An 11416-nucleotide genomic window follows, 5' to 3' on the forward strand; every position below is an offset into this window, starting at 1 on the left:
CATTTCTACTGTACATTTATGGGTTTTTTTTATTGTACAAATTCCTTAACGAAAAAACTCATTACAAAAGCGTCGGTTACCTGCAGTTGCGTGACGTTTCACCACCTCGGCTTCTTCGTACGTGTGTGAAGACACCCCTTGCTCTTCTCGCAACTCGTCAGAAGCGCCGTTGCCATGGCGGCCACGCCCGCGTGAGCCACCCTGATGGACAGGAGGGGTTTGGGGCGGCGGCCCGCTGGTTTGGCCGCTGCCGGGCCCGGAGAAAGGGGACCGCACCGGCTCTGCTTGCTCGTACATTTCGACCGTACTGTGCAGACAACAGGTGAACAGTACAACAGCAAACGTCAAGGTGCATGAATATGGACAATAATGCCATTATTAGTCTGGAGAAGTATGGATATCTTTGCCCATATTTGGAGGGAAGAGGCGGTATGACGTGTTGCGAATGGCGTTTTGTTTTTCTGCAAAGAGCAGACCAATTTTCTAGGAAAAGAAAGAATTGAATTCTTTGATCTGGGAGGTAGAAACGCGAAAAAGATCATTTTTCTGCGAGTGGTAGACACAAACACGTCTATCGGGGGGAAAACACCTCCGTTTGCTAGGGTCACATTTCCAAGCCGGGGCTCGGCCGGGGTGTTTGCGAAAACGAAAAATGGAATATGCATATCAGGAAAGTACGCAGTTTCTACTCAGGGGTACTTTTCTTACGTTTTTTTGGTCTTTCGTTGTCTTTTCTATAATATTTTTCGTTCCCGAAAGCTGCCCGACCGGGCCCCGCTTTGGAAATGCTACCTAAGCATTTGCGCTAAGACGCTATCCAGTCGGATATCTCGGCTATATACACTACTAGCAGTTTGGAACGGAACCAGACAAGTATCGGGCCGCTAGCCAGTTCCTTTGGCGGTCCAAAGCACTAAGCCCGCCCGATCTAAATTAACGTTCCGTGGAGTTCTAACCTGGGACCGGTCTTTTACATAAACGGTTAGGGTCGGTCAACTCTCGGGCTAAAACTCCCCCGTTGTACTGATTTATATTGGCGGGCTTAGAGCTTTGGACCGCCGAAGGAACTTGCCGAGCGGCCCGATACTAGGCCACAGTCTGGCCCCTAGGTTATTTGGAACACGATGGATGTGAAGTGATGAGATAAACCGTGTTTTCAGACTATCAAAGGCGTTCGTTGTGTTTTTCTATATTTCAGACGGTTGCAGTGATTTATCATTGCTAGTGCTGTTTTGTCCGAATGTCGGTCCCCTAGCGATATTTGGTCAGCGGCAACGATCTCGTAGCCGATGGATCGGGGAAGGCAGAGGTCCTTAGTCAACAATTTGATTCGGTATTCACGAATGAAGATACTAATAATGTACCAGACATGGGAACTAGCCCATACCATGACATGCTGCAGCCAGTAGTCACTCTAGAAGGTGTGCGCAAATTGTTGGAGGGGATTAACCCAACAAAAGCTGCAGGCCCAGATCTCCTACCCTGTAGGATATTAAAAGAGTATGCACAGGAGATTAGCCCCATCCTTCAATTTATTTTCAATCAATCGCTGCAGGGAGGACAGGTACCTGTGGATTGGAGGGGAGCCTTTATCCACCCGATTTTCAAAAAAGGGGATAGGAGTGATCCTTCGAACTACAGGCCTGTTTCTTTAACCAGTGTGTGTTGTAAACTCCTAGAGCATATAATGTACTCAGCTACCATGAAACATTTAGAGGAACATAACATCTTATTGCCAACACAACATGGGTTCAGGACCAATCATTCCTGCGTGTCTCAACTTATTACTACCCTTCACGGACTTTATTCCTGGTTTGACAAAGGTACACAAGTTGACATGGCCATACTTGATTTTGCAAAGGCATTCGACAGTGTCCCTCACATGCGGTTACTTAGGAAGCTAGATTATTATGGTATAAGAGGTAAAACACTTCAGTGGATAAAGAACTGGTTGACTGACCGTTATCAGCAAGTTGTGGTGGATGGAGATAAGTCCAAACCCGTTAAGGTAAGGTCTGGCGTGCCTCAGGGCACTGTATTAGGCCCATTATTATTCTTGATATATATAAATGACATCAACAAAGGGATTACCTCACAACTTCGTTTATTCGCCGATGATTGCTTACTCTACCACCCCATTAGAAAGGAAGAAGATCAACACACTCTACAGAAGGATCTTGATCAATTGTGTAAGTGGTCGGATCGTTGGCAGTTACGCTTTAATGTGAAGAAGTGTTCGATTCTGCACATACACAAATCAAAAAGAGCCGCTAAGCACTTATACACAATGTTCTCAGAGCCCCTTGAGTCTACATTGCAACACCCTTACCTAGGTATCTTACTTTCACACAACTTGAAATGGAATACACACATAGATTATATAGCAGCTAAAGCAAATAGTACTTTAGGATTCTTGAGAAGGAATCTGAGAGGAGCATGTAGATCAATCAGAGCTCAAGCCTATTTGTCCATTGTTAGACCCAAACTTGAATATGCGTCCTCTGTGTGGGACCCCCACAAACGCATACATTCACAAACAAACAAACTTGAGGACAAGTTAGAAGCAGTACAGAGGCGTGCCGCCAGGTTCGCCACTGGCGACTACCGTTTGACTACCAGTATTACACACACTCTGCAAACCCTCGGTTGGCCCACCCTTCAACAGCGCAGACAAGTTGCCCGCCTTTCACTTATGTACAAGGCTGTCAATAACCTTATTGCTATCCCCATCCACAATATCCTCACAAGAAATACTAACATAACCAGAGGACACCAGCAACGTTTTGCCACAGTCGCCTGTAAGACAGAAACATACCGAGGTAGCTTTTTCCCCAAAACAGTCATAGAATGGAATGCACTTCCGCAACACCTTATCGAAACCAAGACTACAGATAGCTTTAAAGCTGGGGTGGCCAAGTATTATGGTTACCCCGGCTTCACCCAGCTGTAAGGGGAGGAGCCTATACCTAGTGTGGCAATGTACAGCACTATTTTGTTCGTTATTTTTTGCACCACTTTTTTTATTCTTGTTGACGGCGTGCACCACCACCACCGGCCACACTTGGGTAAGGCCTCTGACCATAAGTCCTAGACACTATGCCCCACGCGGGGTTTTGTCTAGTATCTCGACAAGACAAGACAACTGCAAGTAAATTACGTGTGAAAACCGCGAAATAATTCCATACTGAGTTAAATGCTTCTATTGAAAACTTAACGTGTGGCGCATTCAATGATTTTGTAGCAGGTTTCTGCACAGCATAACGTTTTACGGTAGTCTTGTAGCTACAGACCGACCTGGTTATAACTGACATACTGCTTAACGATGTGGATTATCAGGTATCTTAGACGACCCCTAAACTTTGACCTTTAAACCAATAGATGGACATCTCTGTGTTTCTTCATGAAAATATTGCGATGATTTTCTGGATGTTTTTCGGGAAAAGCCTGGACTTTTGAGCACGACTTCTGTCAGGTTAGACTCTCAGCATGTTTATTTGTCCATTCGTAATGATGAATAGTTCAATTACTGTGGCCGAATGTTTACAAGTCAGTGCAAACTCTACTCTACTCTACCTCTACTCTACGATTGACCTTCCGGTTGCAAGGTTTGTTCCACTTCCTTTATTTAAATTATTATATCTTTGCCCTTTTCATTCATCAGCCCCGGCTAGTTTGGCAGCTGTAATCGTGTATAATGTCAGAATCCAAAGTGAAACCAAGGCGTTAGATAACATAAACTTTCGGAACCATTGATACATAACGGTACTTTTGTCCGGGGGATGGGGGTTGGCTCTATCTACTACTGAAGACTTGTCTGTTGTTGTTGTCATTACGCCCTGGGCGCTTTACCCCAACAAGAGGGGTGTTGCCAAGTGCCCGATCAAGATCAAGATTATGTCATATTCATGAATTTGATCAAAATAGAAACAAGCATATAAAACAAACAAATTTCAATTTTTGGGGACAATTGCAACTTTAGCTGGAATACTAATTTTAGAATTTGGTCACTTTTTAACAGACTTCAAAATCACAGCTTATATGATTTTTAACCACATTTAGGTCACTTTCTTAGATAGAAACCTTCTCCTGCTAAATCTGGAAGAATAAAGGAAGAATTACACTAAATAACTTAACCTAGTGAAGAGGATGAAGGTTTACAGTTTTAATCTCGATCAGATTCCGAGTGGCATGTTATTAGAAGGAGTTACGGTCTTCTGGAGGGGATTTGAAGTAAGAGTTCCTGTATCGATTTGTATCTTTATCTATTTATTGAGATTTACCACATTTGTGGAAGTATTAACATTATAGGTCGTAGATGTCAACCCAGACCAGACTGTAAGGTTTGTACAGTGTCACCTCTAGATCTCAAGTACGTTTTTAAAGAACCCATCACACGCATTGATAAGAATGGGTATCTGTGAGCTGGCTTAGCCTTTTACACCTTTGAATTTCGTTCTGAACTCAAAACACATTTAGCCTTTTAATATACAATTCCATCTATATCCATTCATCCATCCATTCCTCCATCCATCCGATAGTCCCATAGCTATATATACCTCTAAAATCTTGCTACGGATCTAGGAACTATGTTGGGCAAAGAAGCACCACCAGAAGCAATAACACCAAGACATTGTGTGAAGTCTTGTTTGATTTTCTTCTGCAGAATCCACAGAATCCTCCTCAAGCCCTGTTAAGGTGTGATACAATCTTACAGGTTCATTCTATCAGTCAAATCAGTCTCACAAAACCCGCATTTCCAGTCCCAGCGTTACCATGGTTACCGTACCAAACTCCTCTAGCTGTACTTTTATTTACAGTCCAAAATACGATTCCACAACTTTCGGTTTTATTCTAAACCAGGTTCCTCAAAACAACTAGCTGTTTTCTATGTCGTGAATTATGATCAAACATCAAAACTTATGAAATATAGAAAATACACAAGCTCTGTTTAAAGGAATTAGCATGAACTTTTATAAAAACATTTGTGTTCTAATCTAAAATAAACATTTAGTATCATACAACTTTCCACACACAAGGGGTACAAGTAATCATTAAAAAGCGCCACCTAGTGAAATGTGAAGCAACTGCAGGTGACTTTGTGTTGCATTTTCTAAGGCCACAATGACTTAGTCTCTTGGTTTTTAGATTTTTCCAAGTATAGAATTAATGGAAAAGGCAGGGAAAGATGGCTTTGTTGTTTGATGAATAAAAGTAGTGAATCTCGCAAGAGAGGAATATTATTGTCATTTGAAAATTAGGTTAGTAGCACACAGTGATTTTGTTGTGAAGCCTGGCTTTGATATCACCAAATCTCGCCACTTTTGCCGTCCCATGCACATGCCTTCTCTTTGCTTCACATTCCCGTTTCGCAGTTTTGTTCAGAAAATTCCATGCCAATTTTAGGCCACGCCAATTCAATGTCCTGGTTCTGGGATATAAAGGATTGTGGAAAATCAACATGAGTCTGTCTTTACAGTTTGAGTTTCATCAGATTGTTAAGTCTGAATGAAAAGACTCTTTGTACACAATTAAGTGTTTTATTCAACCGACGTTTCGGTGACAATCTGTCACCTTCCTCAAGGCAATTCTGCATGACTGGTTCCTTGTTCATGTAAATGACTTAAATCTATAATCAGTGACACCTGTGCTGCAGTGTAATGTAAACCAGTCAGAATTGCCCTGAGGAAGGTGACAGACGGTCACCGAATAGTTGGTTGAATAAATCGCTTGGTTGTGTACAAAGCCTGTGTACAAGAGTCTGTACAGTTTTGGGGAGTGTTTTTCTCCCAGTCCTGTTTCTATCATGTACTCATCATTCCAAAATGAGAACCAAATCATTAAATTGGTACGGCCTTACACCATCAATTATCTTTACAATGTCATTAAAAAATCTAGCAAAATGTATCTTTTTTTTTAGATCTTCAGAATATTCCATTTGTAAGCTTAGAAGTAACAAATGTATGATTAACTAGTATATATTGATTGAATAAATCGATTTTTAGGGTCTGTAGGCTGATTTAATATACAACTTCTAAATGGGAGCAAAATAGCTTTTGGCACTTTCTTCTTCTGCCCTCCCCTAAACTTGCACATGGAACAATCCAAAGAATGGTTTTTCAGAAGTAAGTATACTACAAGCTACCATAAGTCACTTAGTGCACAAAACTTAGCAGCATTTCCTCACTTAATTCCAGGGAAATAGTTGCAATTAACAAGCTTGAAACTGAAGACTTAAAAAAAAGATCTCTGCACAAGGTAGGATGTCTGAAATGCAGGCTTTCTTTGAATCTGTTGCTTTAAGTAAGAATTAAACTGTACAGTATGTTTGCAGTCTGATTATGATGTGTTTTTGTTTCCACCACACATTAGTGGTTTATAGACTTCGATATCTCTCTTGGCTTCGTGAAGGAAAATACAAGATATTTGCAAAGCCAGCATACATATTCTGAAGACGTGCCACACAGTTGGTCTGCCTGCACCTGAACACTTTTGTGTTGACTTGCCAGTCCTGAAAGTTGTGTGATAAGAAACTTTGTTTCTTATGATTTTTGCCCATCTTAGAACCATTGTCTACATGCATGCGTGACTGGTGGCCATTAATGGATCCACCCATTCCACCAATATGGCAGCTAGCAGCGATCCAAGTTGACGCAACACAAAAAAGTTTGGAAACTTGGTTTCGGTCATTTTTGTGTAGTAACGTCTTCAGGTGACACTTACAGGAGTGCAAAGGTGATCATGTGACACCTCCAGGTGTGCAAAGATGCGACACGTCCAGGTGTAAACCCTGTGCAGAGATCTGCTTTTCACCTTTATCAAAGGCAAAACTAAGTTCCTTGTAAACCTGTACATAAGATTCATCTTTGCTAGATACAAACTAAAAACTCACAAATAAATAAATAAATAAACAACACATCAAGTCATGATCACTCCTGCCAGCAATCTCTGGAAACTGCTTAAGAATTTACAAAATTTACAAGACATCGAAATCAGATTTCCCAGATGATTGTAACTATAACAACACAAACCGACCAGTTTATTCTTCCTTACAAAACACCCTCTGGTGGCAGGGAATTGGCACACTGTTTAGAGAAGATTTTTACCAGATTTTAAGTTTGATCCTTATTTGCTGTAGAGTTTAAGGCAACAGGTGAGTTTATACAGGTGTGTTTTCTGCCTAAGGTATTTGTGGCACTGGTGCAATGCCCAAGTGAGTTTGTGCCTTGCTATCTATTGAAGGTCTCTGGCCGTTGTTTGCTGCTAGAAGGTCTCTAACTGGTGTTTCCTGCCCCAGCTATCTGTGGTGTAGCCTGTGGAAGGTCTCTGGCCAGTGTTTGCTGCTAGAAGGTCTCTAACTGGTGTTTTCTGCCCCAGCTATCTGTGGTGTAGTCTGCGGAGAGTCTCTGGTCGGTGTTTGTAGGGTCTGATTTCGATTTTCTCCTTGGTGGTGAGCGCCGCCCGTCGCTGGCGGTAGTCCTCGGCGTACGCCTTCAGCGGGGCGGAGGGGAACACGGCAGCCTGCCGGTGTTTTCTCCGCTCCGGAGTGTTGATCAGCCAATCGTGGTTCAGCAGGTAGAACGCAGACGGTCTGCGGTCACTGCACGGGAGAGAAACGGTTATTAGTAGGGACATATTCGGACATCATCATCATCTATTGGCCTGTATCAGTCGGGACCATATAAGAAGTACATATTTGACTCCACATCGCACTGCAGGTGACAATAATACCTCTAGCATCTGATTGACAGTTCTCAGTGCTATGATTGACCATTCATGTCAGAGTCACGATCGGCAGGTTTCAGTATTACATTTCATATGATTGACAGCTGTCCAAACCATGATTGACAAGTGCCAGTGCTATGACAGGTAAAATGCAGAATGATGGTCTGCGGTCACTGCACGAGAGAGAAATGGTTAAGAACAAACCACTAGTATCTCAGGTGCTAGACTGTGGATTAACCTCCTCCCTACTGCCTAACTACACTACCAATATTGTACAACGTTGGTGCCACAAGGCTACCTCAGGCTATAATGAAGGTAGTAATTAAGCATGACATTTATATATCAATTCCCAGCCTGAACGTTAGTCTCATTCCCCGGATTCTTCTTCAACAACCTCTTTTGATATAAACCTCCATCTGCCCATCATTGTTGGCCTCTATTAGTATTACTAAGGCCACACCAATTTGATTTCTTGGTTAACAGATTTTTATTTTCCAAAAAAAAAAAAATCATGAAAACAGAAGGCTGGGCAGGCTGACCCAGCCTTCTGTTTTCATGAATTTTTTTGGGGGGAAAATAAAAATCCGTTAACCAAGAAATTAAATTGGTGTGGCCTTAGTACTGGTCTCAAAACCCCCCTTTCTGACAACAGCAGATGTGCATAAACTTGTGAATGACTGACAGGTGTAAATATTATGATTGACAGCTCAGTATTATGATTGACAGCTGTCAGCACTATGATTGCCAGCTGTCAAAGCCATGATTGACAGGTGTGCGTACTATGATTGACAGCTCACCTTGGAGACAGCACGAGGCAGTCCTGTACAAACTGCCGGCAGTACGGCGTGGCGCTGTTGAAGACTCGGCTGATGTCGTAGCGACCCTTCGACACCTTCATGATGGTCTGGTGGTCGCCGACGCCCAGGAACGGGGACTGGGCACTCAGGCTGCGGGGGAGAAATAAGCTGAGCTTTTACTATCGCATTGCAGTGCCCCCTAGTGAGAACTGTGGGTACTACACAACCACCAGGAACGGGGACTGGGCACTCAGGCTGCGGGAAGAGAAACAAACTATAAAGCTTTTAGCAGAGATCTATATGCTGCAGCGCCCCCTAGTGAGCTCTGTTGGGACTACACCATACCAAGGAATGGGGAGTGGATGCTTGCAATTGGGGTGAGAGGGTGAGGGGTGGTTGTTCCGAAACAAGTTAAGCTTTTAGCACAGTTTGTTCTGTGTATCATGTTGCAGTGCCACCTAGTGAGCACTGTTGGTACTACAGCAATGCAGAATTAAGACAAAACTCAACACTCAAGATGTTGGCTGTCTCCTTGCAACTGGTAATACACAATTCAAGCGTTGTAGGTCACCGTAGTTAAAGGTTCATATAATAGTCCACCATATGCATAGTTCAAAGTTTGTAGTTCACCATAATTCAAAGTTTGTGGTTTACCATAGTTCAAAGTTCGTAGTGCACCATAGTTCAAAGTTGAGAGAGTAAGAGTTTCTCCTCACCACAGGAAGGCGATGACCCCCACGCTCCAGATGTCTGCAGCCGGACCAGCCGTCTCGTAGTTCACCACCTCAGGAGCTGCAGGAGAGGGGGGCACAAAGCAAGAAGTCAGGTAAGGAAAGGTATATTATGTGTCTGAGTGGATACCTTTAGATTGCACAGCTAGGTATAAAGCTGTTGTGAGGCAGTCAATCAATAGATCAATCAAATCAAAGCATCAAAACTGTAGAAAACTAGATGGCATAGAATCTTTAGTACCAGTCTTAATTCATGATTCATCACTGGCAACATGTATATAGCTCTTGGTTAATCAGTTTACCGCTTGCAATTAAAGAAACAAGAGTCTAGAGAAAAAAATCTTCCAAATGAATGATCAAGACTGCCAACATGATTGTAGTGGACAACTTTAAGTCAACCGTACACACTTATGGCACATCTTCAGAAAGGATGCTGTAGCCACATAGTTCCTGTTTAGTTACAATGCGTTACCTCCTCTAACACCTGCCCCCCATTTTACATCCCCTCTAAAAGACTGGTGCAGCTCCAATTAAGATGCCCTAACCCAGGATTGAAATTCGGTCTCCCAGCCCTATTGTCTTTGAGAATTCTTGCCTACATACCCACAAACTCTGGTGTGCTCTGCAGCTCGCCCAGAGTCTTGCTGGGGAAGGTTCTGGCGCAGCCGAAGTCGGTGAGGCGCACGTCCAGGCGCCGCCTGCTCTCCAGCAGCAGGTTATCCGGCTTCACGTCAAGGTGTACAATCTTCTGCGTGTGCAGGTAGTGGAGGGCCTGCATGGGGGAAACAGTTTTGGGAGACTCTGTATCACGTGGTAAGCTGAGTTTGATATTCATTCATTTAGACCCTTGCTGTACCTATTGGCACATGGGGCAGCAAGTTTCCTTGCTGTTTCAGTAGCAGGTTATATTTTGACAGGTAGGGGTGCAGGTAGTGGAACGCCTTCATGGGGAAAGAGGAAATTTTAGGGTTAGGGTTTTCTTATAATGACCAGTGATGGACGATCTTCTGCGTGTGCAGGTAGTGGAGCGCCTGGGGGAAAAAAATTTTAGACTTTGCGAAGTTTTCTATAATGACCAGTTCTGCACTGTAAATGCTACCATTAATGTCGACTTTGTGAGGGTGGTAAAATATCTAAAAGTTCTTTTTAGTCAACCACAGTCAATTTCCTCACTGATCTTGTGGCATTCTCCATGTTTCAATGCCATCATGTGGTAAGCAGAGTTCATTACAGCCTGATAAAGGCAATGGAAAGTAGCTGAAATGATAGTTAGGAAATTTGTTCTAGAAGCAGGTTGTCAGGCTTCACGTCCAGGTGGCCGATCTTCTGCGTGTGCAGGTAGTGGAGGGCCTGCCATGGGAAGAGGTTTGGGAAATTTTTGACTTTGTAAGTTTTTTTTGTTTTGATATGCTACCATGAAGAACATCATTAGGTTGGTGAAACATTTAAAAGCAGCGTGCGTAGTCTATTAAGTTCATGACCCTGTCTCTGGACCAAGAAGTTGTGAGTTTGAATCCTGGCTGTGCCATTCAGCTGACATGCACACTACTGGAAAGGGTCGCAGTCCTTAGGACAGGACGTTAAGCTGTCCTCCACCGTCCATTGTGCTTGTCAAAAAGTGTTAGGGGAATTTCCCTGGTAAAATAAACCACTGTGGTCATGCATGACCATCGGAAAAGTAGCTCTACTGTTCATGTCAAGTTCATTGAGCTAAACTAGTTGTAAATCACATTAAATCCTCTCCCTAACCTCCCTAACCCCCTCCCCCTCCCTAACCCCTCTCCCCTTCCTAACCCCCCCTCCCTAACCCCCCTTCCTAACCCCCCTCCCTAACCCCCCTTCCTAACCCCCCTCCCTAACCCCCCTTCCTAACCCCCCTCCCTAACCCCCCCCTCCCTGACCCCCCTCCTCACCTCCAACACCTGAGTGATGAACTGTGCGACCTCCTCCTCGCTGTAGTGAGGTTTAGTCGTGAGGTAACGCAGCACGTCTCCCCCGTAGTACTTCTCACCCCCCTCCTACCCCCCTCTCCCTACCCCCTACCCCTCCCTATCCCCCCTCCTCACCTCCAACACCTGTGTGATGAACTGTGCGACCTCCTCTTCGCTGTAGTGAGGTTTGGTCGTCAGGTAACGCAGCACGTCTCCCCCGTAGTACTTCTCACCC

The 11416-nt window shown here is 43.8% G+C and overlaps 1 protein-coding gene across 1 annotated transcript; it reads right to left on the reverse strand.

The window, feature by feature from the left end:
* Positions 1-5954: 5954 nt before the first annotated feature.
* LOC136420723 (striated muscle preferentially expressed protein kinase-like) lies at positions 5955-10021 on the reverse strand. Its single transcript, XM_066407814.1, has 4 exons — positions 9854-10021; positions 9236-9311; positions 8520-8669; positions 5955-7597 (listed from the first exon to the last, which is right to left on the reverse strand). The coding sequence occupies exons 3-4, from the start codon at positions 8618-8620 to the stop codon at positions 7375-7377; spliced, it is 324 nt and encodes a 107-aa protein (XP_066263911.1). The 5' UTR covers positions 8621-8669; positions 9236-9311; positions 9854-10021; the 3' UTR covers positions 5955-7374.
* Between the last annotated feature and the right edge of the window lie 1395 nt (positions 10022-11416).

Source organism: Branchiostoma lanceolatum, chromosome 15, assembly GCF_035083965.1.
Source record: "Branchiostoma lanceolatum isolate klBraLanc5 chromosome 15, klBraLanc5.hap2, whole genome shotgun sequence".
Lineage (NCBI taxonomy): Eukaryota > Metazoa > Chordata > Leptocardii > Amphioxiformes > Branchiostomatidae > Branchiostoma > Branchiostoma lanceolatum.